The sequence below is a fragment of the Pyrus communis genome, chromosome 1 (genome assembly GCF_041283825.1).
Source record: "Pyrus communis isolate YQ-2024b chromosome 1, ASM4128382v1, whole genome shotgun sequence".
In the NCBI taxonomy this organism is placed as follows: domain Eukaryota; kingdom Viridiplantae; phylum Streptophyta; class Magnoliopsida; order Rosales; family Rosaceae; genus Pyrus; species Pyrus communis.
Window position 1 is genome coordinate 5,220,552 of NC_142565.1, and position 27,861 is coordinate 5,248,412.

The window sequence follows — 27,861 nt, forward strand, 5'->3', positions numbered from 1 at the left end:
ACTTTGAAGCATTGTTTGGAGAATTTTCGCAATACAGTCGTAAATTTCAGTGTTTTAGTGTAATTTGGTGATCTTGAGGTTCAAGTTTAAGAAAGCTAAACAGTACTACGGTATTTTCACAATACAGTCGTAAAATTTTAGTGTTTTAGTGTAATTTGGTGATCTTGAGGTTCAAGTTTAAGAAAGTTGAATAGTATTATGGTCTAGTAATATTATTCTTTACTTGTAAGTGAGATGTCTTAAGTTCGATTCTTGCCATAAGCGAATTTGAACTACCTTATTATGACTAGCCTATTGTGAGACTAAACTCACCTCCTCCCCTTCTTTGTTAAAAATAATAATAATAATAATAATAATAATAAATTTTAAAAAAAAAGACCGATTTTTCTTCTCTGCATGTTTATCACATGACAAAAATGCTAAATTATGTAATTATGTTGGTTGATTTAACAGATTGTCTAAATTGAAATTTAAGCAAACTATGAAACTCCAATTACCAAATTTATGCAAGGGATCTTTTATCACAGTAGTAAAAAGGTGTTGAACTTTTGCATGACGACGTAGTTCGAACCCTATCAGTGGCTACTCTAACATCTAACAAAATTTATCGTTTGACAAAATAAATAAAAAATAAAAAAATAAAACAAGTATTTTATTAAAAGATCTCAAAAATGACTATACATAAATGTTCTCTTAGTCACTTGTCCTTGGATTGGATACCAAGGTGGAAAATGATGAATATGTTTTAGTGCTTTAATTCTCAGCCTTGATATCAAATTCAACGATAGGTGACCAAAAAATGGGACTTGTTAATTATATAACGTAGTCTAATGATAATTATCTTTTCATTATTGATTAATTAAAAGGGTCGCATGTTGAGCATGTCATATAAACAATCTCATCTGATGATTAGCAGCAAGCAAGTGATGATTAAAAGTTAGTAAGATCCCACTAGCAAAACTCATGAGTCAAAGTCACGGCTTCAATCGAAATCAAAAGCTAAAAACATAATTAACATTCTCACTAATTACACATACCACCTGCATACAGCTTAATCATGCTGTAAGGGGAAGTGCTTTTGTCCTGATGTGATGCTATCGAAATTGTTCTAACTTTTCACTCAAAATGAAACCTTATTAGAAGCCTTACAGATTTGTATTTCTCCCCCTTTTTATCATACAGGGGGACTGCCCTGATTCCGGACTTCAGCTCGGAGACGGGCAGACACGTCTGCCCGCCAAAATCATCTTTCTCCGACCTGTCATACTCCCGGACTTCTAACCGGAGTATGGCAAGCTCCGGAACAGTCATAGGGAATGCAAACTCTTCGTCCCATACAGGTATCCAATCATCCTCAATTATCTTCGTTTTGAATTTACCACAATCTGCTGGCACTCCAACAATATAGACCTGCCATAATCCATAAAACACTCTCAGTTTTCGAGTTGAACATTCGTACTAAACAAATCAATGCGTAATTAGCTTAATAGACAGCATAATTGATCTAACCTTTGTGTAGAAGTCGGGTGGGGAGAAGGAATCAAAGTGCGTTCGGCTAAAATCCAAGTGCCATCCATTTCCCATGTATATTTTCACCTGTCAATTAACATTCATGTTATCATGAGACCATTTCGGAACTGCAAACAACGAACTTCACTTTTTAAGTTGAAACAAAATATGCTCACCTTCAATGTCTTTTTCACTTTCAAGGCGTTTTTAGGATCGAATACCTCACCTTTCGGACCCTTGCACATCAAAAAGTCCGGCTTTTTTAAGTAACCACACCCTCCGTTGGCTTTAAACATCCCATGCATCAGCCAATTGTACTTGTCCTTTCCCTGTTAAATATTTTCGACATTTTAGCAGGTTTCTATATATTAGCACAGATCGAATTGTGTTTGTTTCAAAAACAAATTCCCTTTTCTTTGGATCTTGAGACTTTGAACTCGAAGTTCACATCTGAGAAAAATAAAAACTGGAAACTGACCTGCATATTAAATGCAACCATTTGAGCTCCATGCATCCAGCCAACATGTGGTTCGTAATTTGAGGAGTTGAATCGTGTTCCCTTCGGGTACACCCTTAGAACATTCTTCTGTGTGAACCTAGAGAGCATAACAACAAGTAACAGAACCATTAGTACTGAGAAGAACACAGATAACTAAAAAATGAGTTAACTTCTTGTAGGTATTACCTTACGACATCAGTTCCATGATCTTCAGCCACCTTTTCAAGTTTTCCTTCACTCAAACTAAGACGTCTAACCTTATCACCAACTGCTAGAGCATCCTTTAATTCACCAGATGGTTTTCCAGCGCGGATTGTTATGAGACGCTTGTACTCAGGCGCTGATTGTTGGTATGATTTGGCTTCAGCTGCATTGGCACTGTTGATAGCGTCGCCATCTTGATCACTGCCACTCTGAACCCAGTAAAATAAGTAATGTAAACTAAGCAGACCCCAGACCAAACCGGGAGATAAATTAATTGCAATTGTCAGCTGACCTCTTCAGATGAAGACCTTCCACTACCCTTGCCCTTTGAACTCTTTGATCCGCTGCTTTCTTTTGGCGGTTTTGTTGAGATAATAATTCGCTTTTTTAAGGATTCGGGTGATGGGAATTCTACCATTTGGTCTTCTGCCTCCGGATAATACAGCGTGTCTCCAAATGTTTTGATAACCAACTGTATTATGCAAGATCATAAACTCGAGGTCGGAAAACAAGAATGTGAAAGCAACAGATGCATAATTCAAACATGAAAGCTAACCTCTGCAACTTTAGCCTGAAGCTTGGGAGTAAGGTGATCTTCAAAAGTTATAACAACGGGGTATGGTGATTTATCAAAAGCATGTTCTTTTATCGACTTCAAGCATTTGATTAGCGTCACAGGAGCGGTCAAGGTCCTGCAAAATACATTCTGTATTTAATTTCGTTTCAATCTGTCATCGTTAACTGTAAGTCTATAAGCGAAATACAATTTAAGATGAGACGGAAATTGTAATGAACTGAGCTAACTGCAAGTTAGTACCTTCCATGATAAACTTGAACATCATCTTTTGCAGAGTTTGGCCACAGATCAAGTTCAATTACTTTAACACCCTTTTGCAATGCCTTGATGATTGGGACATCGCTGCAATCACTGCTCAGTTGATTCCCAGTAAGGTAGGAATTATGCCCTGTATATATGAAGTAATGTGATACTGGAGCATTCATATCATGGTGTACCTGTAATTGCAAAATCACTTACATATTAGCCAACAACGACGCTTTATTTCGAGAAAAATCTTCAGCAAAGCGGCCCGACTACGTCATCTGTAGAGCAACTCTCACAAAAACATCAAACCTTCCGGTAATTTGGTCTCATCTAATATGAGAGTCGCCCTAATTAGACAACACTACCGAAATTTCTCATCTCTATTTCACTTGTTCAAAACCTCCCTATATCATCTTTATTACTAAGCCAGAAGCCCTCATCATCTGTACTCGCTTTCAAAGTATCTAGATTCAAGTAATACTTCGAAAACACTTCAAATCGTCACTATATCATTTATTATTTAAAATTTTAATAAAACAAACTTTATAAGCAAAAAAATATGTTTTCTCGCCGGGCTTATGTTTACCAAATTGTAAACTTAGAGCATGCATCAACTTGATAACTCCGATAACAATGTTCACAGTATAAACACATTTTTGAAGTGTCAATAACATTTAACAAAAAAAAAATAAAGATTCATGGGGTGGCGGCGATAAAGTTTGACCTGACTTCTGATTGGGGCGTTGAACTCTTCAAGGAACAAGAAATGAAAGAAATCCTCGAGAGAGAGTCCCCCCGCGTGCTTCTTGTGCTGTGCGGCCTCGCCCGGGTGGCGGGTCGTGAACTGGTGGAGGATAGTATGGGCGTCGGAGATAGTGAGGGCCGACTCGCCCTGGTGCTCGACCAGAAAGCTCCGGAACTGGTCGACGGACATCCGGTCCCCACCCTGCGCGTACTCGGCGAATACCGCCTTGACGTCGGGCGGCGGGCCGGCCTCGCTGGCCTTGAACTTCCGGTTGAAGCACTTGAACATCTTGTAATTGTGGTGCGGTGCATTGCTGTCCCCCATCGAAAGTTCCCGCCTCCGAGTCCGACCGATCTTCGTTTCGGTTTCCTGAGTTTCCTGTTTGGTCACCGGGAAAGTGAATCGAGAAAAAAGAGGGAGAAGAGGGAGAGGGAGGAAGTGATGAAGGAGGAGAGGGGCCCCTAGAAATCAGCTGGATCGTTGGAGGTTAACCGACTAATCAACTGTTCGTTCCAATACCAAAAACTTGTCTTACCTTTTTTATATATATTTTTTTGGTTTTTTGAAAAGTTGGCGTGAGAGCAATTGGCATTGACGTGCCAAGTCAAAAACAAGTTAGAAAACAAAGACCGGGGGAGGAGAGATTTTTCCAGACGGCGGATGGTAAATCATGTCTTACTATATAAATGTGAAGTATATATGTTAAAAAATTAGTAATTATATTTGTGACTGCCCTTTTATTACTAGGCTACAACTACATTTGTGACTGCCCTTTACAAGTTGGTCATGAAAGAATTATTTCCCATTGCGATATTTTTAACAGAATTTAATGAAAAGTTTCCGGTATTATTCATTTTAACGAAAAATCATATATTTACATTAAAAAGTCAATCATGGTACTATTCATTTTATCATTTATTTTTTTCTTATTGTTAAAACTTAAAGTTTTCAAGTCTTTTTCATTATTATTTCTTATTTTTAAAAAGCAATATTATTTTGACTTATTTGGATAAGGATTTTAATAAATACTTGTCATTGTTGATTGTTGTGTGATTGATTTATATTGGTCTTCTAGAGTGCAATATCGTTATATGAAACTGCGCAACGACATGTGATGTAATATTTTAGTAGATAGAGTGTTGAGTTTTTATATATACTTCGTGAGTTCGAAACTTCTTCTTCTCTTGATCATTGTATAGTTTCAAACCTCTCCCTCCGTTAATAATAAAATTTTATTTTAATAATAAATGAAATTGATGAAATGACCAATGGTAGAAATCAAAATTGACATAATATAAATCAACCGTAAAAAGGGGAAGCTCAAAGCAAAATAAACATTTAAAACTGATGACGGATTTGCAAGTTGAACTAGACATAATCTTTTGATTATTCAGGGTAAACATTTGAAAATTACGTGTCTAATATCATAGTGGACAGTATATTAAATTTCTAATGCGTGTCCTAGATTTGAAACTCTCACTTCTTAAATTAGTTTTGAACTCATTCCCTTTCTCCTACAAATAGTCAATTTTTCTTAAAAAAAAATTACACATAAAAACTTGATCGTTGGATTACACCATTAAATCCTTACTCTCTTCTCGCAAAAAAATAAAGATTCCCACGTCTACTTTACCTTGCTTGTAGCAAATAGAAAGAGCCAAAAGCCTCGTAGAGTGGCATCGTCCCTGTAAACACCTACCCAGGTTAAATTAAAAATTGGATCGTTAAACGTAACAACTAGACCATTGTATCCATCAAATTAAAAAATTAAAAAATTAAAAAAAAAAAAAAAAAGGCTTCGTCAGATTAAACTCACTGCAACTTCTTCAGATTAAATAAAGGAGGGGAAAAAAAATGACAAAAACATGGTACATCTTTGGTAATTGGTATCACCATGGGCGTTGGTGAGAGATGGATTATAAGTCTGTATTATATATGGTATATCTTTGGTTTAATTTCTGACATCTATAAATCATACGATGATGGTCAGTAAGACACTTAAATATTTTTGTGAGTCTTTATAGTTTTTGAAATAATACATTGTTGTGGTTAAGCCACCGGTTACACTTTTTTTTTAAAAAAAAATTTATGCAATTGGAATTAAAGTAACGAAGTTGACATGTTACTGAATACCAAATAAAACGTAAAGTCTTTCTTTATATATTAGAATTAGCATTGGTGAGTGTGTGAGTATATTTTATAGTAGCAAGTGTGAATACAATAACAATGGTACACGATAAAGCTGCCTATTACAGCTACCAATTCACAAAGACTTTGGATATATAAATCTAATAATTCTTAGGTGCTCAACATAGTATTTCTGATATTTTAAGACTTTCTCAAAAATGAAATTCTTCATAAATATTTTGTCAAAAATATGAGCAGTAGATATAAAATTATCAGAGAGTGAGATTTTATCACAAAAAAATTTAGTAATAGTTAGAATGATGTTAAGATATTTAAACTTTTTGTTTTCCCGTAAATACAATCAATGTATATTATTTCAACAACAAAAGTTCATAAAAAGTTTAGAGAGTCTCTTTGTCATTAATCTTTCTCATAAATCATACCTAACACTCAACGGGGAAGAGGCAGAATCTGAACAATGCAGAAGTTGACAATGACTTGGTCTTGGATCCACTTAAAGTTGGAAGCATTGAACAAATCCACACACGTATGTGAAAACTGAAAACAAGGGAAGAAAAGTGACACCCTGTCCGTACACTGCATTCAATATTTCTAATGAATAATTAAATTATATGGAATTTCTTAGTATTCTTCGGGGTAATGAATTTTTAATCGTTAAATTCGTGATAAAAAAATGCAATGAACATATTTAATAGCTAAAAATTTCGTCAATAACACTACAAAATTTCGTGTATTCTGGGAAATTCAATTTGATTATGGAGAAAATGTTACCTATCATGTTTTTCATACTATCTTGTGTATGTTAACGACTTATATAACACGTTTCACAAGAGTTTCTTTCATCTGGAATATTAGAATAATGTTACATATAAATCACATGATGTGAGATGATGAAAGAGAGAGAGAGTAGGAAACATGCGTAGGAAAACTTTCCTAAGCGAAACTTATCTCCAAATTAACAATGTTACTGTCTACATCTCTCAATTTTCGATTGTTAGATCAAACAAATCGAAGAAGATTAATGATAAAAACTAATAAGAGTGCGTGGAAGGTAAAATTATTATCGAAAGGATAAAATTGACATGTTTGGACATGTTGGGTGGCCGGCCATGGAATTGGAATCCCTCAAATACAAACAAAGTGATAATGTTTGCTAGTTGGGCCCAAACAAACATTTAGTCCAGTCGACAGGCCCACACACAGTCCACTCACGGTTACAGACTCACATCTCAGCTTACTAGTCCGCAGCTGCGGAGGAAGCACTGGGAAAAAAGAAACCCGAGATGACGACCGGAAGAAGGCTGTTTTCGGCGGCTGTTTTGTGGGTCCTTCTCCTCTTCGGCACCTTAGCATTCATCCTGGTACAAACTCCATCACCTCTTTCTTCCAATTGCATAACTCAATTTCTGCAATCTTCCCTTCTCTCCGAATTGTTTTTAGGAATTGTTTTGCGATTCGATTTCAGACCCGATTCGGCGGCGACGGAGCTCTGAACGAGCCGAATGTTGTCAAAAGCGAGCTCCGTGAGGTGGGTATTTGATATTTTCACCCGCCAGTTTTCTTTGGGAACCAACGGAGCTGCTTACGTTTGTTGGGTGTTTCTGTGTTTTGGCAGGAAAGCGATTTGGAGCAAGTGACTCACAAAGTTTACTTCGATATCGAAATAAATGGAAAACCCATTGGTATGACATGAATTCTTAATCTGCTAGTTTAATTGTCGATTTCATCAATTTATGAACAAACATTTTCTGGGTATTTGTTGATTTCTTCCAATAAGTTATAAAAATATATTAAAGTTAGGAACCTTTGTGTTTGTAAATTCCTTGGCAGAGCAATGTTGTTTAAATGAACTTTTAGTTGTTAATTTCCTCCACCAAGTGATCACATTAAATTAAAGTTAAGAAGATTGTGTGTTGTTCCATCAGCTGGTGTAAATTATTTGGCAGAGATAATGTTGTTACCTTGATAGTGTTCATGTTCCTCAATTAATCATGAGCAAACATTTTCGGGTAGTCGTTAATTTCCTCCAATAATTGATAAGATTAAATTAAAGCTTAAAGTTGAGAACTTTGTGTTTTGTGTATCAGTATTCAGCTTTTGTAAATGATTTGGCAGAGAAGTGCGGTTTAACTGAAATTATTGATATTTTGTTTTCTTGAAGGTCGCATTGTGATGGGTCTCTTTGGAAAAACAGTCCCTAAAACCATAGGTTGGTACTCCCACAGCCCACTACTAAAGTTTCTGTTGAGATATACTACTGTGGAAAGAATTAACCAAAGTTTCTGTTGTAAATGCAGAGAATTTCCGAGCGCTTTGCACGGGTAGACAAGTAACTTTAGCTCCCTTATCTGTAATCTTGTGATTATTTGCATGGAAGCTACAAATTTTGTGTAGTTTTCAAATTTAATGAGCCCTCGGGTCTCAGGGGAAAAAGGAACTGGAACAAGTAGGAAGCCTCTTCACTACAAGGGCAGTACATTTCACAGGATTATTCCCAGCTTTATGATACAGGGAGGTGATTTCACTCTCGGTGATGGGCGAGGTGGTGAGTCAATTTACGGTGATAAGTTTGCAGATGAAAACTTCAAACTACAGCACACAGGGCGAGGCAAGTAAAATCTGCCTTGTATTTGAGTAGTTTGTTCGTGCAAAAGTTCTCCTTTAAGTGAAGTTTAACTGTAAATGTTGGAAACGTACTACTACTCATCTGAATTCGACTCTCTGCCTGAAAAACAGGTATTCTTTCTATGGCAAATGCTGGGCCAGACACCAATGGATCACAATTCTTCATTACAACAGTCAAAACTGGTTGGTAGGTTTCTTTTTCGACGTTTCTTGGAATACCTGTAGTTTTAGTGGAGTTTCTCAAATAAGTCGGGGTAGGAGATATCAATTCTGTTAAGTTGTTTATCTCAAACGCCGACTTGTCTCAATTCCCATTTGAACAATCCTTTCCTAGAACTGAAACTAGATCAATCCAGTCGTATGATTACGAACTAGGTTATGATTTTGGCATGCATATTTCGATTTGGGAACCGAACATGTATCCGAATGAAATGTTTATAAAACTTACATGCCTGAATTTCGCTATGCTTTTCTTGAAAGGTTGGATGGGCGGCACGTCGTATTTGGCAAGGTGATTTCCGGGATGGACGTAGTGTACAAAGTCGAAGAAGTTGGAGACGCGAACGGGGTACCTAGGAGCAAGGTTGTCATCACCGACAGCGGCGAACTTCCAATGTAACTACACTAACCTTTCAGACAAGCTGCGAACGAGCGGCGAACGAGATGTAAAAAAAGCTGTACAACTACTATACGCTTATGCTGCACAAGACTGATACATGTATCACTAAAGAGTTTCGAATCTCGGCTCCTCACATGTAAGGATCAATGACTCCGTGTTTGCAAATTGTAGCTTGACGCATGTACATGTGTAACTCGTTAGAATTACAAAAAGAAAAGTTTATGCTTATGTGACAAAGTGGATATGTCGTGTAACGAGCTAAGTATTATCCGTTATATATGCTAAATTTGCAGTTCCAAAAAAAAAAATTTCATAGAAATTGCCAACAAATATTCATAAAATTAAACACGTGAATATTTCGCTGATTTATTGACCAAATGGGGAAAATAAACTTTAAAAATAAGAACACTAATAACACTGTAAAAACCTAGCTGGGATTTATTAGATTCAACTCAAATTTCAAGTGGTCGGGATTGGAGTAAATTCTACTGAAAAACGACACTAGTTATCGGGCTCGGCACCGCCGTCCTCAGCATTTTTGCCGGCGTTGTGGTGGTGGAAGAAGGTGGAGAAATTTGATGAGAGGTCGGAGTAAAGAGAAACGACCTTGGAGATGTTGCCGTTGATCTCCTGGATAAGCGCCACGTTCTTGACCATGTTGTCGGCGACCCGAGACCGGTGGTTGTCGTTGACCTGCTGGATCAGGGAGCGGTTGCGATCCAGTAAGGACTGGACCTCGCTGAACCTGCGGTTGAACTGGTCCCACAGCTCCGAATCGTCCGCTTCCACGTCTTGATCGAAGACGGCGGTGGCCGGAACGGTGCGTTTGGTTGGTGATTCGTGGCTGAAGTAGTCCATGCTCGACTCGGCTCCGGACGATGAATCGCGGGAGGTCATGTGCGTGAAAAATGCGGGCGTATCGGTTGGCTCTGTGTTTTGTCGTTTGTTGTTTCCTGTTTTGCGTTTTGGGGACAAGGTAAATTTTCAGGAAAATGATCCGGCGAAGACTCTTTTCCCCTAGTAAACTCCCTCTCCTATGTAGCCCAATAAAATGCTTACACCTGTCATATTAAACTCTCACCCAAAATCATATTATCTTTCTACCCAAACAGCAGCCAGCTCACTTTAAATCCATATCCAAACATACATCTTCTTCCTTCCATTGCCTTTGTCATCAGAAAATCCCACCCTCGTCACCTTCCAGTTAGACGAACTCACGAGACTTGGAGCGGGAAATTGAGAGGTCGAGAGCATCAGTGGGGATGATTACGTCGGACCGACGATGGTCAGATCTGCTGTGAATGGGGATGGTTGTGGGGTCGACGGCGAATCAGACGGAGGAGAGAGGTCGGAGGAGGGATTGGACTGGATTCAACGCAGGAGGGACTCGGGCTGGGTTCGACGGACGAGGGGTGAAGGACGGGGGCTATTGGTGGTGGAAGAGGATGGTTTCTGGTGATGGTGGGTGAATGTTTGTCTTTGACGTGGGAGAAGAAGTATGTTTGATTAAGGTTGAAAGTAGAAAATAGCTGTTTGGGTAGCAAGATAATGAGTTTGGAATTTATATGAATATAAAATCCATTAAATATTTTTAAATTTATTAAAAACGCTTCTCGTAAAAATGACTTTTGAATTTAATTCTTAATAAAAATACATGATTCATGCAAAACCGGTGAACTTTCAGTTATTTTAAAATCGAACCCATAAAATACAATGATTGTTCTCATTTTGCATGTCAATGAACTTATAAATTGACAAAAACATTACATACAAGTAAACTCAAACACAATCCATTGCTACCCGTCGTGAGTTAAGGACTGAAATAAATTTCATACAAAAACGATGCGCTTTCAGTCATTTTAAATAAAAACGAACCCATAAAATACAATGCCTTTTCTCACCTTGCATGTCAATAAACTCGTAAATTGATAAAAACATGACATACAATTAAACTCGAAGACAATCCATTGCTACCCGTCGTGAGTTAGGGGCCGCGAAATAAATTTCATAAATTATAAAATGGTGTTTGGAGAAAACTATAAGAACTGATGCATTTCGGGAAAAATTACAACCTGAGGCAATGATTCAGAAAAAAGATGGATCAACTAGTCAGTTGATTTCCTCTTCCTCCCAAGAACAGAAGCTCTTTCGAATCGGGGGCCACCGATCCGCCACTTCTTGAAGGCTGCCATTGAGGATTGAGCTGCCTCATACACTGCAATTGTAAACACATTCTGTGTCAACAGACTATCGAGATACACATAGGTCAAGCGTTCGATTCCCTCCGGTGTAACCCAAAAAAATGAAAAACAAATGTACTATAAATCTTACAGTTGGTTTCTTCTTTTGTTAAGAAACTCAACAATTTCGAAGGTGCCGTAAATGCTGCATTATGTGCCTTTGCCAGGATTTGCTGGTACCTGGTTCTGAATGCAGATAGTAGGAAAGACCCCATGTCTCTGTCACCAATCCTGTCCATCCAAATGATTGCACAAAATAAAGAAAATATTAGTCACATTTACCAGTGATGTTCTAATCTAATCTAAATTACGGGAGTGTTAAGTTCATGACCGGAAATTTCTCAACCTTCTACCCCAATAAGAGTGATTTTTATTAAAAATATGCCCATTAGAAGATAGCTTACATCAAGAGAACATACCGATCGAATTATGTATACAGGAAATCAGTAGGAGAGAGACTCACAATGGTGCTATCTTGCATCCAAATTCATAGAAGTATAGACATCGAGATCTCAAATCTACAGCTGCACCATCAGCCCCAAGTTCCAGCTTTGTTCTGATAAAAACAAAATGTACAAGAGTTAGATATATAGTAGCAATCGCTAGTTTTGAACTTGAACTTGAATCACGTGAGTTGTTCTTCATGCTTTCCGAAAATTGAACACATCCCACAGAATGGCAGCAATTGTAATTGGTCACTGGCAACTAAGCACATTCAAAGATATGACGAATAAACATAATATCTTGAATACCAAAGACAAGAAATGTACGGATATCAGATTTCGAGACTGAGAACAAATTGAATCTCAATGACCATGGCCAGAAACTGTTGAATGAACCAAACTGGCCATTAAACTCAGCCCTAACCAAATTGGCCATTTAAAAATGTTAAACGAACTTATAATATGATATAATACCTGTGATTGAAACAGGCAGGAACCTTCATCTTTACTACTTGTTTGAGGTGTAACTCATAAGCAAGCCATAAAGGCAGCTCTACCTTTGAACCGGCTTCAACCTGAAATACAAACCCAAGAAGATATAAGAACACATCCTTTTCAACCAAGGGCCATCCGCTCCAAACCCACTCTGATCACTTACATAATCAGTTTCAGCACTAGGATCAATCTCCACCCCATTTACTGCTTTCTGGAAAACAACCGGGACAAGCTGCTTGGAAACAGAAATAATGCTTAGAATACAAATTTAAATAAACGTAGCAGATGGAATTTAGATTTCAAGGATATGAAGAGACGGGAAGTAACCTGTTGCTCCATAATAATATCATCAATGTCATAGTAGTTTGCCATTTTCAGGAAAGATCCCACTTTCCTTGTAACGTCCCCTGCTTCTCCAAAACAGATTCCTGAAGCAACAAAGACCAATTTTAAAAACCTTACTAATTGAACCTTCCAATCTTATCATCTCTCGAGCCACCAAAACCCAAAATGACAAACAAATCATAGGCATAAAATTGCCACATTCTTGTTTAATAAACAATCTTCGACTTTGCAAAAGCATAAATCTTTGAACCATCTGAACCGCTCAGGAATAGGATTTCCCATATTCCACTGCCGTAAGTACTTGGGATGTATTTGAAAACCAAAATCTGGGGTTAGAATGCCTACTTGGGTTCTACAGATATATTGAACCAACAGATTCAAGATTTCCTATTTCGACAATTGCCAAAACGAGAGGATTCCAGATACCAACAATTTATGAACTCTTTGAAGCATTTTGACAAACACGTTACAGGCAACAAACCCATCTTACTGATTTCATGGAAGAAGTACAAATAATTTAGGAAAAGACTGAAAATTCTGAAAAAAGAACGAAACCCACAAATACCCAGTTGGTCGAAAATAAAAATCCAACTAACGCTAGCTTCAAAAGCAAGAATCAGATGAGGCCACCCATGAATCTACAGCTTCACATAGCGAGACAAAAATTCGGAAATAAAATTATCTAAAATCCAATAAAAACGAGAGCATAATTCGCAGCGGAATTAAAGAACGGAGTTAAAATAATAGCATTTACCTGGGTTGTTGTTTCGCTCTCTGTTTCAGGGGTGAAATGAAATCTGAGGCCGATGAATGAGAGTGAGAGAGAGAGGGAGAGATTGAACTAAACGGGAGGGAAGAAGACAATCCAAAAAAATAAAAAGGAGGGAAACTCAAAAATACTGAGATATGAATGCTCCAGTGTGATGCGGTGTACCATTATTTAGAATGTTGATAGACTTTACCATTTTATTATGAATTAAACTCTCTTTACTACCCTTATATTTGGTTTTTCAACATTTAGTACATCAAGTTTTTTTTCATCCCATAGTCATACCTAAAGTGTTAATTTTGGGACAGTCTCATACATCCGTTAGTCAAACTGTTAGTTCTCCCGTTAAATAATGACGTGATACTCATGTAGGCAATGACTAGACGTCACGTGTCATTAAAAAATATTTAAATAATTAATTAAATTTAAAAAAAAACCCCATCCCTTCTTCCCCTGCACCCCCAACCCAGAAGAAGAAGGAAGAAAAAAAACCCAGTTCATGGTCTGGGTTCGCGGTCGCGGGGTGGGGAGGAAGGCAGGTGGGTCGCCGGGGAGGGGGGACGAACTGGTTTTGGGTTGTTGTTTTTTTTTTTTTTTTCTTCTTCTTCTTCTTCTTCTGGGTTGGGGGCACGCGCGCATCGGGGGAGGGGTGGGAAGGGATGGTTTTTTTTTAATTAATTATTTTAATATTTTTTAATGATATGTGGCTCCTAGTCATTGTCCACGTGGGCGTCACGCCATCACTTAACGGGAGAACTAACAGTTTGACTAACGGATGTATGAGATTGTCCTAAAATTAACGTTTTAGGTACGACTCTGGGATGAAAAAAACTTGATATACTAAATGTTGAAAACCATGAAACATGAATGTAGTAAACAGAGTTTAACCCTTTTATTATCTAGTCTCTTGGCACACGCCGTGCAAATTCCATGAGGATCCTCGCCGCATCCTCTTTGTAAGGATTCTGAGGATTCTTTAATCACATCCGTTCATCGTACATCGTGCAGTCAGAAATCATTGTAAATTTTTTTATTTAAAATTGAATATAAATAGTACCTGAAAAAAACTGGTTGCACAACGTATGATGAACGAATGTGATTGGAGGATCTGACGAGGATCCTCTCTCTCTCTCTCGTGCAAATTGACCTTTTTATGTTAAATCTCTCTCTCTCTCTCTCTCTCTCTCTCTCTCTCTCTCTCTCTCTCTCTCTCTCTCTCTCTCTCTCTCTCTCGTGCAAATTGACCTTTTTATGTTAAACCAAAAATGATTTTTTTTTTTTTCAAACAAAAAAATTTTGACTTTTTTTTTTAAAATAAAACATATAAAATAACAAATGAACGTAACAAGTGTCACTTAGTACTATGGTTTGGTGGTATTCCTCTTCACTTGTAAGTGAGAGGTCTTAGGTTCGAATCTCGTGGATGACGAATTCGATACCAAATTAGGTTGTTTACAGTGTGGCTTAGCCGAACTCCCTCTCTCCTTAGTTTAAAATATATTTTTGTACTAAAAAAAACCAATTGGGTTTGTGTTAAAATTACTATTTCAACCCTAACTGAGCAATTTTAATATTTTAGAGTTTGAGTTAAGGTAATGGTAAAATATATGTTGAATGTTTCACAATTTCTGTCGTCTCTCTTTTTGATAAAATAAGGAATTAAACACTCAAACAAAATTAAGAAACAACATTGAGCTAAAAAAAGAAAACTATAAAACAACATCATAACAGAAAAACCGAGCCTTGGAGATTCCTAAAACAATCATCCATCAACACCATCCCAATCCACATCGGAGGATCACGAAAATGCAACCCCAAATCCATCGTATTTTTGCAGCTGCTCAAAATTGTATGGAGAGGTGAAAATCATGTGCCATATTTTGCTTAATCCAATATCGGGAGGCTCCCAAGCAAGAAAGATACGAATTTATTTATAGAGATTATGAGTATTTTCCGAAATTTATTTATTTAGACTTCATTTTCTTAAAAAGACAAATGAAATTAGGGTTTTGTTTTTAATTTTGCACGATTGAGTTTTAAATAAATCTTTTGGGCTATTTTTATTAACTTCACAATGCTTCAACAAAAGAAGTTATAACAAAGTATTCACCAATGGTTCCAATATCTCAATATCATCACCAATGTGCACAAAATACTTCCAACCCGTCTTTTATTTTTGGCTCTTTCATTACATACTTCAACCTTCAATTGCAAAGCTCCGGCGTGGGAACACCGGTGAAACACGATTCCGCAAGGGTGGTGATTTTCGCACTCCCGTTGTGTCCTTCTGCCTCCACTTGTTGCTGTCAATTGATTCTAAAGGCGGGAGGAAAAGGAAAGAGTGCGGAAATCATTCCCCTTCTGCAAACTAGTCCCACTGAATCTCCCTGTAATAAGTCCAGCCGGAAGGATTTAACGTTGTCTTTCCGTCAGCAGCAACGAGATCATACGGTGAATCCTCGGAAAATTCTATCGGCATCGATTTCCAGTGTAAACTTGGCTTCCAGTCAGCTTCTCTCAGTACCTTGAGTATCTCTTCCACCACTACTTTGCTCCCTTCAGCTGAAAAATGAATCCCATCCCTGGAAACAGATAAGCGGGAGATACGTTAAACAATTAAGAGAGATTTATTTCAATGCTAAACTACTTTAAGGGCGGAGTTCGGTATAAAGGTGCAGAATGACACCGTACTCTCCTCCGGGAAAAAGCGGAAGGAATACATCTCAAAGAGATATCTGAACGGTGATCATGATATTTCATCCCTACTTTGAATTGGTTCCCGACGACTACCATACGACAAAAATCATCTAGACATTTACTCGTGATGGATGGAGGAAGGAAACCCTCTCCGAGGAGAGGATATTAAGCGTTTTCTTCCCGAATACATGGATTTAATAGTGTATGAGCTATTAACTGAAAAAACAAAATCTTCACAACTGAATCAACGAGGGGCTTGAATATGTGTGCTGAAAAGCAAACATGTAGCAAGAAAAGAATGCAAGATGCATGAACGTGTAAATTTGTAATAGCAAATCAACTGTACAGGTTATGGCTAATCGTCTATATAAATCATCGCTCCATTACATATTACAATATGACCATACTAGCTAAAATATTATACGCAAGGTATACAGGGGACCGAGCAAATGATGATTCAAAAGTATATATATAACTTATCCGGTACATGAGGACGCTAAGATATTAGGCAGGGAAATTGATGATTTAAACTAAATGATACAAATGTCAAAACAGATGGTATTAACAAAAATGAGAGAGTGAAGGGGCCAAGTTAACATACGTAAAACAAGCATTCCTCCAGTCATCTTTTCTCTGACATGCAGTGAAAAGATCAACAAATGGGACATTGATTTCCTGGCACAGCTTTATACAAGCTTCTGAATACTGTTGGCATGACTCGTTGGTTCTTATAATCTCGCTGAAAATCCCGCCGCTTTTAAAGAGGAGAAAAATGATATAAGGGACACAGCCATAGACATATGATAAGGTTAACTACAAACACAAGAGTTGCAGCTGAGTACCTTGACCCTCCATTGATTACGGCCTCATTCACTGGAGGACAACTAAGAAAGATGATCCTCGTTGAATCTGAAAGGCTCTGGTCATCAAATATACCGTGTTAGAATGCATCAAAATTTTCACATAGATATGCAAGCACAATATTCTCTCGTATGAGGATGACCCTACAGGAAACACATATGCAACAAAACCAGAATCGAATTACTTCAACCACATAAAAAGATACATGATTCTGGATAATTATCGTTCTCAAGTGTTCAAAAATCGACATCTTTCGTTTCCTGAAAACAAATTTGGCTACTTGTTTATGCTTCCATTCGCATTAGAGACTTGTGATATGCTAAATAAACAGTTGATTCCGTTATGTCTTACTTCCGAGCAATGCAAACAACAATTTCGGTGGAGCCTAGGAAAAACAACAGATGGGGGAAATGGAATTCATGTAACAGATGGTTCAGTAATTCAAAGGCATGTATCTTAACATAGATGAAGAAACTACCTTCAGATGAATTGCAATCTTTCTCATGTTCTCGACGTATTCAGGAAGCGGGACATGAGGGCCAAGGCCGGATGGATGAGGCCCCATAGAATCATTACCACCAAAATAAACTATCACCAAAGAAGGTTTAACAGCAGCATCCTAGAACAAAAACAGAAATGCAAGTATGCAACCTTGGAGTCAGACCACTGTGTACTTTATTGAAGCATAAATATTTGACCCAAAAAACAAATAAAAGTATAAACAATGAAATATCTAAGTTTGCAAGTTTGCAATCTTATAATAGTAACACCCAAAAACATGCCATTTATACAAGCAGTATAGTCTTTGTCACACATGTTCCTTTTCACGAGACGATATTTTAAATTACTTTAATATACAAAGAACGGGATAATCTACTCCTCAACACAAACCAACCCAACATTTAACAAAGAATTTTGTTGATTTATCATTATTCTTAAAGGATAATGATTTTCGCACTCCACTTTTAACCGCGTACACTCCAAATCGAATATTTTAGAATTTTTCTCTGCACTCGCACTCACAACGAGTGCCGGGACTAAACAAGGCGCGTTCAAATCACTAAATTACTTTTCCTTGACAAGCACATACTGAAAAGACAAGAACTTTTCAGCTAAAAAAGCACAATTACCTTGGGAAAGACTTGATCAAGGACATTTACAGCACGCCGTGAATTCCAACCAAAGTAACCACGCACCAGTATGTCTGCCTACAAAAACTCACAAACCCAATAAGCAAAAGCAACCCAAAGATTGCAACTTTAGACTTGTTTCTTGATTTTCGCAGCGAAAAATGACGACCCAAATTAGAAAGAACAAAAAAAAACAGGTGGGGAGAGTGAGAGAAACAGAACTCTACGAGAGTAGATATCGGCAAGAATTGCGCCCCAACCGCCGACGTCGTAGCTCATCTGAACAATGGAGGATCCGAACAGAACAAACAAGGGCCTTGCCGGTCCGACCATCTCTCTCCCTCTCTCTAAAGAAGAGGAGGAAGAATACGAGGAATTGGTCGGAAGAGTAGAGAGCAGAAGGAGGACTACGACGACCTCGGAGTTTACTCTGAAATAGTTTGGTTTAGTGGGCAGCTGGGTGCAAGCAAATGATGTTATGTAAGGAGGTGGATTGTCTGCCTCCGTTTCTATACTCTTGCATACCTGATGTTGTGATGTGTGGTTACAGTTAAATCACGTTAATATTTTATATTAATTTTTTTTATAGAAATAATAAAACAAAAAGTAATAAGAATATAAAATATTGATATGGCTTAACCGTGACCACACAAACATAAGAGCATAAAGAGAGTATAGAAATAAGAGGGCAGACAATCCATCTCTGTCATGTAATGAGTGGGTTGTCGCAATTAGGGTTGGGCAATGGTTATGGCGGGCGGGTAACCACGGTTATTTACCCATAACCGTTTATGTTCATACCCGCATAGCCGTTTACCCGTTGGATAATTGCATAAACGGTTATACCTCTATACCCATAACCGTGTACCCATTTAACCATAACCATTTATCCGTTCACTCGTTTTTAAACCCGTTTATCCTTTTTTTTACCCATTTACCTATTTTTTCACTCGTCTACATGTTTTTTTTTTAACAACTTGAAAATTACAGGAGAAAAATTTTCCGAAACTAAACACTTTCGAACACATTCAATGGCAAACTATCATCAACTCGTTATAACCGCGGGTAATACCTATATAACCGTATAACCTAACAGTAAATGTTTTCATGTATTAAAAGCCATATAAAAAAAACTGACGGACTGAATTAAAAGCCCAACTAACAGTAAATATTTTTTTCCCAAATTTACCCCTATAGAACCTAACCAAACCCGTTCACTGTCTTTGCCTTTTTCTATCGCATATCCCTTTTGGTGTTGCCTCATTTTTCACACCCACCACCGTCAGTTAGTTTTTTTTTTTTTTTTTTTTAAATTTTTTTATTTTATTTATTATTATTTTTTTTGTTGTTTTGTGTATGTGTGTCTGTGTTTTCAAAGTTCCTGAGTAATTGTAGGTTCTGTCAGGGGTAAATTTGGAAAAAAAAACATTTATGCTATCAAGTCTTTTTTTTTTTTTTTTTTTTTTTTTTTTATTTATAATTTCGAACACTTGCGATAATAATTTTTTTAATTTTTACATATATTAAGTTAAATGGGTCAATAGATATCCGTATAACTGTGGGTCATACCCATAACCGATGGATACCCGTTCTAACCATAGATAATACCCATAATCGTCCATTTAAATTTCACGGATAAATAGTTATACCCATAACTGTTTATTTGTTTAAACAGTTACCCATAACCGTAACCGTGAACTTTAAATGGACAGGTAACCGCGGTTATCCAAACTCATGGATATTTTGTCTATCTCTAGTCACAATCAATGTACCTCGTAATTTTGTTTTTTATTTGGGGTTGTATTGTTTGTATATAAAAGGAGTAACGACATGACGAGTCATGACAAAACCGTTTTGGTAAATTATGTTGTGGGGAGGAACGGAGTTACAACCAAAGAATGAGGAACAAGGTTAATTCCGTCAGGCCATCTCCCGTCATGAAAGGCTATACATAGCCCTTGGTTAATTCCAATAGGCATCTCCGGTCAAGACACATCGGTGTAGGCATCTTGGCTTCTCAAGACGGTGTTTCGTGTTGTTTCCCGGTGTCGTAATGAGGCCACACATTTGGTGGGTGCTTATGTTTCTAAGGAAGGTGCAGGTATCAATGGGATCGTTTCGAACCCGGTTGGTTATTCAATGTATTGGCCGCTGAGGTGGGTGGCGATGTTCGACTTTGATTACCTTTGGCTAAATTTAAGCCTGGTTCTTGATCGGATATGAGTTTTGTATAAATATGGGCTAAAAGTAGCCTACATACTTGTTACAAAAGTACTCGAAGTATTTTATAACCGATAAACACTTCTAACTCTTTTGAAAGATTACCAAATCATAACGTTTTGCAAAAAAAGAATATTGAATAGAGAGAAACTTACAATACAGTTCCAGTCCTCGTAACAGTGTAATGTGGTTGAAATGAAGTTCACGAGGTGATTATTGAATTTAGAACTCTGAATGCCAAAAATAAAATATTTTTAACCAAGTTTTAAATTAAAAAGTTTCAACTCAAGCTCTCCCTCCCTAATTTTTTTCCCGTTATTGTTTTTAGCGTAGTTTTCTCACGAAAATAATCGACTAGTATTCACATTATGCCACAAAATTATAGAAATGGAGGATAAGTTCCCTCATAATTGACTAGTATTCACCTTTTTAATTTTCGGTTGTCAAATCGGATGAATTGAAGAAAATCAACAGACATACATTCTCCTCGATCGACTTTTATAAAAAGAACTACACAAACCTCAAAATAGAGCATTGCAAACAAACAATTATTAAGATGAAAGCTTCTCATTGTTTGCTAATTAGTGTGTTAATATGATTCCACCTACTTATTATTTATAGAGGCAGGTCAGCACTTTAGGATATAGCCTTTAACTAAATTAAAAAGTGCTTTTAAAATAACTTAACGCACTTTTGATAAAAGTATTTTTGAAACTGATTATTAACAAAAATGCAAGTGAGTTTAGGAGAAACACTTGAAATGCTTCCGGCAAAAAGCATATAACTAATGTTTCTTCCAAAACGCACTTCAAATGCTTTTGAAACGCACGTCCACCTAAAACCCTTCCCCACCCAGGAGCTACTTTACCATATTCTAAATTCAATGGTTTCAATAAACTCCCCGCATTAGTTCGTTTTGGGCGGCCAGATCTAGAACTACCTTCAACGGTTTGTGTAGCCATAATATTTTATATTCAGTAAGATCTGTTGACTTTGTATACCATTCCGTTGTAAATAAATGATCTTATCATAGATCCATCGAGGTCTTAAAACTTTATAATGTCTTAAAACTATATAATCATGGAAACAGCAACCCTAGTTGCCATCTTTTTATCTGGTTTACTTGTAAGTTTTACTGGGTACGCCTTATATACTGCTTTTGGGCAACCCTCTCAACAACTAAGAGATCCATTCGAGGAACACGGGGACTAGTTGAAGTACGGATCCGTACTTCAATTGAGATAATGACAAATCATTTCACCTTTTTAGTTGGAACTTTAGGCGGGTCTCGAAAAAAGAGAGCGAAAAAATTTATTCCTAGAGTTGAGACTAAAAGGAATGTATAGCCCATACTTTTTTAGAAAGTGCTTTTAATAGCCGGAACACGTCTAAAGTTCTAACACATTCAATAGTGATTTTAGTTGTCAAAAAACGCTTATAGTTAGAATAAATCTCATATCAATGAAAATTAAAAGAAATCTGACGCAGGTACGTAAAAGAAGGTGAAGCTGGTAAATGCTAAATAGGCCACCAAACTTGGCCGACCATCCAGCCCTTCCCATTTATGACCTGTTTTATCTTCTTTACTATCATCTGTTTTTTGATGGGGACTTGGGTATGTAGTTGTATTATAAAATTTCAAACAAATACGAACCACCAACCAGCCAATCAACCAAAGATTTCAATACCCACCGTCCGATATCAACCAGGCACTGACCTTGTACTTCTCTGCTAGGTAAATGTTAGATGGAAACAACCAGGGTCCAAATTGGAAATGGAACGTTTCCAAATGTTTTCGAAATGACTAAAAACGCTTTTAGATACTGAAAAACCCTTATAGCGGTGCCTGACATAAGGAAAAGTGCTTCCTACCAAAGCAATTCCAACTGACCTAAGTATAGCACGGACCGATCAAGGTTGCGGTCGTTTTCTTTGGAGGTTACACTTCCATGGAAGGGTGAAGCAAAAGAGTGCACTTGTTGTTGCCGATGTTCACAATCCCAAAAGGGTCTATAATTCACTCAAACAAAAAATTTATAAGCAAAGAAAAGTAGCAATTGACAATAGTTTAGTTGAAGTTTAGTCGACAACAATCGGAAAAAGGGGGTAATAAGGCAATAACACCTACCGGAATTAATAAACCAACTACTACCATAAGTGGCATTTATTCACATCCATTCCCTATCGTTACCATTCCTAAATAACAAGGACATTGAAAATTAAATAAAACCAGCAACTTATTCCAGCAATGGACATGGTCAATATTAGGATGCGGACTGTTACTGTGCTAAGATCAGTCACGTATGTGCGTTGATTCTGGCCGTTCCTGCTTTGTGGGCTCCACAGGCATGAATGACCAAGTTTGGGCGCACGCAAAGTCGACTGATCCTAGCATTGCCAAATCCAAGCACTACTCACATGCATGCGAAGCATTCAAGAGGCTTACCTCAGTCAGCAGCCTATCAAGCCCTTGCCATGGAGCCTTCACGTTGAAGAAGCATGTTGTGAAGCAAGGGATTTGGGCACACTGCATAGAACACCTGGTTCATGTGTCTTTTCGACAACCAGAATACGGATGAGGTCAAGATATAACTCATATGAGTAACTCAAGAAGCTTTATTATCCAAATAACAATGTAATGTACAACTCATTTGTGAAAGAATTGGTTCAAAAGTTTAAAATCTCTCTGTGCATATAAGTTTATAACTAATATCTCTAGCAAATAATCTGCTTCCGATATACAGTTCTCCCATCAAAGGGTTTCTAAACATAGATCAGATCCCAGAGGACATTGAGAATAATTACGTATAAAACGAAAAAGATACAGTACAAATCATTTATTCCTTCCGTTGCCATAAAAAATCACCTGTCAATCCATTTTCAGAGGATGAAGCGGCTTGATCTATGGAGACAAAGAATGTGTATGCCCATTTTTGGGTAACGAACAAAGAAGTAACTATAGTTTCACCAAACTTTGGGTTTCCTGAGTTTGCAAGTCAAATAAATTGTGTTTGTGCAGTATCTTCTCAGATTTCCCAAGATAAAGCTCTCCTTCCCCGTATAAGCCACAATGCTACTTGCATTGTAAAAAGTCGAACTTCTAATATGATTCTGTCTAACCAAGCACTCAACCAACGTAGGAAGGATCTCTTTTGTGATAGTTTTGCCTCAATGATGGCTTCAGAAGAAACCCTTCCAATGATCATGAATGTCTCAAGAGAAGGTACCTGCAACTGTTTGAGAAGCATTTCAGGGTCGAGCTCAAAAATTAAAAATTAAAAAACTAGAAAACAGCTCCCTTAGGATAGATGCTTAAGTTAATTTTTCTGCAACAACTGAAATCTGACTCACATAATTTGACAAATTTATGATTACAAAGCTATATAGTTAAACTCAATGGGTGCATGGTAAGGATGTTTGACATACAGCTTATGAGAAGGCAAAAAATGCTACGTGTATTCAACAGCAGTATAAGTAAAACATGCTCATCTTACTATAACCAGGTTTTCAATGGTATCAGCAAAAGAAATAACAGCAAAGCAATACCAGAGCATTGCTAACTGATCGCAAACAATCATTTGTCTTCAGCATTAAAAGAATCTCACGCGGCAACCTCCTCAAAAGCTCTGAGATTTGAGAAAAATACTGAGAAGCATACATCTGAAAATGAAACGGAGGGACATTCAAGCAGTGAGAGAAGTAAATTATGATTATATACCAACAACATCAATCACATAACAAAAGAACATATTTGCAAGTACAAATCTCCACAGTAAGTTGCTTTTTGTCAGTGAAAAAAGTCCCAATACACAAAAGAACTTATCAGCAACACAGTAACAGCATATAAATCAGGCGAAAGCTCTTATATAACTGCAAGAGCTCACCTGCAGTTCTGAACGGTCGGCTTCAGTGCCTTGTACAATCAAATGATCAATGGCTGGGTCAATGACCCTATTCCAAGGCCTCATGGTAAGAATCCCTGCAAATAATGCATACAAGTCCTCTCCAGCACCTAATTTTGCACTATATTCTTTTATTGCATTGGCATCAGAAAAAATCAACGCCTGCAACAATCATAATAACTTAGAGAACACGGCAAAGTAAGTTGCTACGATATGGAAGAAAACTAACTCAAGAAAAGCAACAGTGTACCTTCCATAGTGCAGCATAGTTAGTTCTGGTCTCGGAGTCAAGAACTTTATACAGACCATGGTCTAGAAGTATCAATTGTGGTTCTTTCTTTCCTGTAGATGAGAAGTTGGGGAAAATAATTAAGTGAGTCTTGAAGGTCTGCATGTATTGTGCTTTACTATTACAACCACAAGTACACAGCAACTTGTGGCAACTTATGGACAACAGTGAGTCTTGAAGACCCCAAATATGATTGAGAAATACACAAATATACTACCAAACAGTTTATCAGCAGCATTACAATCATCCTTGTGACCCACAAGCATAGCATGATAAGATATCATGAAGATGACCGGCCAACTAGCTCTCAAGCAAATGGAGCGGAGTATCATAATACTATAGAACTAGGTCATGGTTTACTTCTAGTTGTGGTTACCATAGAAAGAAAAGTACTATAAAAATTCTCAAATGATAGCCTCTACAACAAAGTAGATTCTCACCTAGAAAGCTCTTTCCACTACCAGGCCGAGGACGAACTAACAAGTTGGCAGCATGGGGGTCACAATGCACAAACCCGTGTTTGAACATCATTTCTGCAAAAGATTCACTAACCTGCAAAAAGTACATCCAATCTTACTTCTTTTTTTCTCACTAAATTGCACATCTTTATAAGGGAGATGAAGCATAAGTTATTTTCCTTTTTGTGGTCCATTGTTTGATATCCTTAACATGTAATCAAATAATGAATCACACAGGGGAACAGGCATCCAAAACCAGCCCTTATGGACGGTCTATGTTTTAGCTTCAACCTTAAACCATAGACCCAAAGCTGTGGTTCCAATGTCCTAAAATCTTAATTCATTTGCAGTCAAATCAATATGCAGTCATATTACGGACCTACTTCTGTGGTCAACTTATGGTCAATGGGATCGTTTAGAAGAAAGAGTATGTAATTTTGAATGGGCAATCAATATTTTTACAACATGATTGTCTAACATAGATTGTAAAAACATGACATGAAACTCATGGACTTACTAGTCTTGCAACTTCATCAGGGCGCATTCCGAGTCTTTTGACGGTCTTCACATCATTTACTTGTGCGCCATCTATATATTCCATGGTCAACAACTTTGAGGTACTTAAACTCCAATGCACCTTTGGCGCATATACATAAGCTGCAATATGAGGAGAGAACTTCTGAAAGTTTTCCAAGCATTTCTCACTGTTCTTGGCCTCGTTTATAAAATCCAGTTCCTGATTTCCACAATCACATGCAAACAAATGACAACACATCTATTGAAAGTTGAAACTACTAGGCAGCACATATTTGTATGATAGAGAATTATTACACGCGTCAAGCTAAGGTCCAAACTCCAAGTGTTTTTCTGTCGCTACAGTGGCATATATGGAAGGAAACAAACATTTTGTGCCAAAAAGATTTTATGGACATATAAAAGTTACTAATAGACAATTAGACATATTGTAGACATATATTTCTACAAGGTTATGGAGGAGCCAATCAAGGGTTAGAGAAATTGAAACAAATTACCTTGGGTAAACTTTCCCGCATCTCCTCAATCAACCACCTGTTCATGAAAGCAAGAATGAAAATACAGCAATTAGAACCATAACATATATGCTTGTCAGCAAGATTAGCATGGTGTTCATTATCTTATCAACTAGTAACTAGACAAGAAAATAAACAGGTACAACAGGTTTCGTAGAACTACCTGTAATCAAAAGAAGGAAAAATCTCGTGCAGGGTGTTCACAATAAAGTTCACAGTAGCACAGTCCGCAGCTGCAGTATCTGTCATGTGAGTGTGCTGAACCTGAAAATTGAAAATTATTTGGGCCAAGAAAGAAAATTCTGATAAGAAAGATGCATGTTTTAAAACTTGAATAAATCCGAAAGACTACTTGATTGCACCTAGCAGTAAAACCCTTATAAAATTGACAACGGTGACCTTCACAGCCACTTTTTCACCATTGTGATCGCGAGCAATATGGACTTGTGCAAGGGAAGCACTTGCTATTGGAACAGGATCAAATTCAGAAAATATCTGCATTCATCAAAGAAAATAATGATCAAAACCTATAAGTAAGCTAATAAAATATTGAGCATTTGCGAGAGCTTAATCATAAACCCATACAACCAATATCACATACTTTATCGGGAGTATCTCCGAGCTCTTTCTTGATGACTTCACACACTTGTTCATACGAAGAAACCGGACATTTGTTCAACATGGACTCCCTCATTGTCTGGACATACTCCTGAGGTACCAAGTATTCCTGTACAAAATCGAATTAACGCAAAAATAATCAGCTCCCATTGCTCTCAATCAACACATACTGTTCCAAATTCCGATTGATCGTTTCAAATTTGAATTCGAAAGCTTACCAGCTGCCCGAGATGCTGACCAAGCTTGATATATATTCCTCCATTTTTGAAGCACAATTCTTGAAGTTTAAGCGCAGACCTGAGGTGAACTTCATGCTTAGCTTTTTCCCTCTCATTGCTTCCTTCAGGAAGCCCCAACAGTGAATACTCATAATCTGATTACGTACAAGCAATTTCAGAACTCCATTAGAATCGATTTTTCACTTAAATTTAACCAATCTGATTAATTAAGCTAAAGCTGAGTTATTAATGCTCGATTGACTGATTACAACTTCGAAACGGCGACGTATTGTAAGCCCTAAACCCTAGAATTGACATTGCTTGGAGAAAACGCAGAGGTTATGAGGAGGAGTGGGACTTACCGAAGGCGATGGCAGCGGCTGTCATGGCGCCGCGAACAAGGCGTGGGGGAACAGTGGTGTAGAGCTTGTAAGTCATGGCGGGGTCGTCGGAGGTGGCGACATTCGCCGCCGCCGCGCCGCCGCCGATGAGGGCGGTTGCCGACAGCGCGAGCTTCGTGGCTCTCCATAAGGATCGCGTGGCCATGTTTTTGGCAAAGGTGCGTTGCCAAAAAGGAGCGAAAGGTGCGAGGGAAACCAATAAATAGGTGGTACGCAACGGTGACGTTTCGAGGTCTTTCTAAAGTCTAAATTTTTTATTATTTTATTGGTTTGATGACATGGTTATTTAAATGAATGTGCCACTTAGAACTACGGTCTACTGATATTTCTTTTACTTGTAAATGAAAGGTTTTAGATTCGATTTTCTTCAAATGCGAATTTGAATCACATTGCTGGTTCGTTGTGAAGTTAAGCTCATCTCCTCATCCTCTCTTTTGTTAAAAAAAAAAAAAAAAAAAGGGGCTATTGGGTTGGGCCGGTTTGGTTTGACATAATCCGAAGTTAGTGGGCTGGGTTGGTTGACTGGGGTTTTAAGGGTCTATTTGGGCTGGGGT

General features: G+C 37.6%; 6 protein-coding genes across 10 annotated transcripts; 1 reads left to right on the forward strand and 5 right to left on the reverse strand.

Moving 5' to 3' along the window:
- Positions 1–964: 964 nt before the first annotated feature.
- On the reverse strand, positions 965–4,367 carry LOC137720792 (phosphoinositide phospholipase C 6). Its single transcript, XM_068459902.2, has 9 exons — positions 3,760–4,367; positions 3,030–3,226; positions 2,769–2,904; positions 2,505–2,684; positions 2,195–2,421; positions 1,988–2,105; positions 1,686–1,838; positions 1,510–1,596; positions 965–1,410 (listed from the first exon to the last, which is right to left on the reverse strand). The coding sequence occupies exons 1-9, from the start codon at positions 4,102–4,104 to the stop codon at positions 1,117–1,119; spliced, it is 1,737 nt and encodes a 578-aa protein (XP_068316003.2). The 5' UTR covers positions 4,105–4,367; the 3' UTR covers positions 965–1,116.
- A 2,759-nt stretch (positions 4,368–7,126) lies between these two features.
- On the forward strand, positions 7,127–9,409 carry LOC137720243 (peptidyl-prolyl cis-trans isomerase CYP20-1). The gene is made up of 8 exons (XM_068459284.2): positions 7,127–7,289; positions 7,394–7,456; positions 7,544–7,610; positions 8,090–8,137; positions 8,226–8,249; positions 8,354–8,536; positions 8,665–8,740; positions 9,034–9,409. The coding sequence occupies exons 1-8, from the start codon at positions 7,212–7,214 to the stop codon at positions 9,170–9,172; spliced, it is 678 nt and encodes a 225-aa protein (XP_068315385.2). The 5' UTR covers positions 7,127–7,211; the 3' UTR covers positions 9,173–9,409.
- A 104-nt stretch (positions 9,410–9,513) lies between these two features.
- Positions 9,514–10,217, reverse strand: LOC137720245 (protein EARLY FLOWERING 4). The gene has a single exon (XM_068459285.2). The coding sequence runs from the start codon at positions 10,067–10,069 to the stop codon at positions 9,674–9,676; it is 396 nt and encodes a 131-aa protein (XP_068315386.1). The 5' UTR covers positions 10,070–10,217; the 3' UTR covers positions 9,514–9,673.
- An 833-nt stretch (positions 10,218–11,050) lies between these two features.
- Positions 11,051–13,555, reverse strand: LOC137721548 (DNA replication complex GINS protein PSF3). 3 transcript variants are annotated; one of them, XM_088694065.1, is made up of 8 exons: positions 13,450–13,530; positions 13,261–13,339; positions 12,678–12,778; positions 12,514–12,582; positions 12,330–12,430; positions 11,876–11,968; positions 11,504–11,643; positions 11,051–11,387 (listed from the first exon to the last, which is right to left on the reverse strand). In XM_088694065.1, exons 3-8 carry the CDS (start codon positions 12,720–12,722, stop codon positions 11,278–11,280), a joined length of 558 nt encoding a protein of 185 aa, XP_088550191.1. In that variant the 5' UTR covers positions 12,723–12,778; positions 13,261–13,339; positions 13,450–13,530; the 3' UTR covers positions 11,051–11,277. The 3 variants fall into 3 exon arrangements, with proteins under 3 accessions (XP_088550191.1, XP_088550190.1, XP_068316745.1); XM_088694064.1 differs by having other exon boundaries at positions 13,255–13,339; XM_068460644.2 differs by lacking the exon at positions 13,261–13,339 and having other exon boundaries at positions 13,450–13,555.
- A 1,943-nt stretch (positions 13,556–15,498) lies between these two features.
- Positions 15,499–18,647, reverse strand: LOC137720825 (GDSL esterase/lipase CPRD49). Its single transcript, XM_068459931.2, has 6 exons — positions 18,375–18,647; positions 18,153–18,230; positions 17,501–17,641; positions 17,004–17,080; positions 16,763–16,915; positions 15,499–16,046 (listed from the first exon to the last, which is right to left on the reverse strand). Exons 1-6 carry the CDS (start codon positions 18,483–18,485, stop codon positions 15,833–15,835), a joined length of 774 nt encoding a protein of 257 aa, XP_068316032.2. The 5' UTR covers positions 18,486–18,647; the 3' UTR covers positions 15,499–15,832.
- Positions 18,648–22,388: 3,741 nt separating this feature from the next.
- On the reverse strand, positions 22,389–27,519 carry LOC137720523 (putative ABC1 protein At2g40090). Of its 3 annotated transcripts, none has more exons than XR_015962481.1 (13): positions 27,269–27,476; positions 26,907–27,061; positions 26,672–26,797; positions 26,470–26,565; positions 26,234–26,334; positions 26,053–26,089; positions 25,539–25,757; positions 25,004–25,115; positions 24,525–24,616; positions 24,257–24,436; positions 23,919–24,032; positions 23,239–23,605; positions 22,389–22,899 (listed from the first exon to the last, which is right to left on the reverse strand). XR_015962481.1 is itself a non-coding variant. In XM_068459605.2 (12 exons), the coding sequence occupies exons 1-12, from the start codon at positions 27,450–27,452 to the stop codon at positions 23,399–23,401; spliced, it is 1,623 nt and encodes a 540-aa protein (XP_068315706.1). In that variant the 5' UTR covers positions 27,453–27,519; the 3' UTR covers positions 22,971–23,398. The 3 variants fall into 3 exon arrangements, 1 of the variants encoding a protein (XP_068315706.1); XR_011066532.2 differs by having other exon boundaries at positions 22,389–22,925; XM_068459605.2 differs by lacking the exon at positions 22,389–22,899 and having other exon boundaries at positions 22,971–23,605; positions 27,269–27,519.
- Positions 27,520–27,861: the final 342 nt, after the last annotated feature.

What these genes read in the sequence shown, in the direction of transcription:
- LOC137720792 (XM_068459902.2), bottom strand. Translation starts at nt 4,104, where the DNA reads ATGGGGGACAGCAATGCACCGCACCACAATTACAAGATGTTCAAGTGC. An exon ending in AAGTGAAAAAGACATTGAAG is followed by an intron (nt 1,597 to 1,685) that starts GTGAGCATATTT and finishes GTTAATTGACAG; the next exon opens with GTGAAAATATACATGGGAAA. An exon ending in CACCCGACTTCTACACAAAG is followed by an intron (nt 1,411 to 1,509) that starts GTTAGATCAATT and finishes GGATTATGGCAG; the next exon opens with GTCTATATTGTTGGAGTGCC.
- LOC137720523 (XM_068459605.2), bottom strand. Translation starts at nt 27,452, where the DNA reads ATGGCCACGCGATCCTTATGGAGAGCCACGAAGCTCGCGCTGTCGGCA. An exon ending in TGCGGGAAAGTTTACCCAAG is followed by an intron (nt 25,758 to 26,052) that starts GTAATTTGTTTC and finishes TGTGGAAATCAG; the next exon opens with GAACTGGATTTTATAAACGA. An exon ending in ACTATGCTGCACTATGGAAG is followed by an intron (nt 24,437 to 24,524) that starts GTACACTGTTGC and finishes TGATTGTTGCAG; the next exon opens with GCGTTGATTTTTTCTGATGC.
- LOC137720243 (XM_068459284.2), top strand. Translation starts at nt 7,212, where the DNA reads ATGACGACCGGAAGAAGGCTGTTTTCGGCGGCTGTTTTGTGGGTCCTT. An exon ending in TTTCCGAGCGCTTTGCACGG is followed by an intron (nt 8,250 to 8,353) that starts GTAGACAAGTAA and finishes CTCGGGTCTCAG; the next exon opens with GGGAAAAAGGAACTGGAACA. An exon ending in ACAACAGTCAAAACTGGTTG is followed by an intron (nt 8,741 to 9,033) that starts GTAGGTTTCTTT and finishes TTTTCTTGAAAG; the next exon opens with GTTGGATGGGCGGCACGTCG.
- LOC137720825 (XM_068459931.2), bottom strand. Translation starts at nt 18,485, where the DNA reads ATGGTCGGACCGGCAAGGCCCTTGTTTGTTCTGTTCGGATCCTCCATT. An exon ending in TTGATCAAGTCTTTCCCAAG is followed by an intron (nt 17,642 to 18,152) that starts GTAATTGTGCTT and finishes TTTTTGTTCTAG; the next exon opens with GATGCTGCTGTTAAACCTTC. An exon ending in GTAATCAATGGAGGGTCAAG is followed by an intron (nt 16,916 to 17,003) that starts GTACTCAGCTGC and finishes CCTCTTTAAAAG; the next exon opens with CGGCGGGATTTTCAGCGAGA.
- LOC137720245 (XM_068459285.2), bottom strand. Translation starts at nt 10,069, where the DNA reads ATGACCTCCCGCGATTCATCGTCCGGAGCCGAGTCGAGCATGGACTAC.
- LOC137721548 (XM_068460644.2), bottom strand. Translation starts at nt 12,722, where the DNA reads ATGGCAAACTACTATGACATTGATGATATTATTATGGAGCAACAG. An exon ending in ATATTATTATGGAGCAACAG is followed by an intron (nt 12,583 to 12,677) that starts GTTACTTCCCGT and finishes GTTTCCAAGCAG; the next exon opens with CTTGTCCCGGTTGTTTTCCA. An exon ending in CCTGCCTGTTTCAATCACAG is followed by an intron (nt 11,969 to 12,329) that starts GTATTATATCAT and finishes TGTTTTTATCAG; the next exon opens with AACAAAGCTGGAACTTGGGG.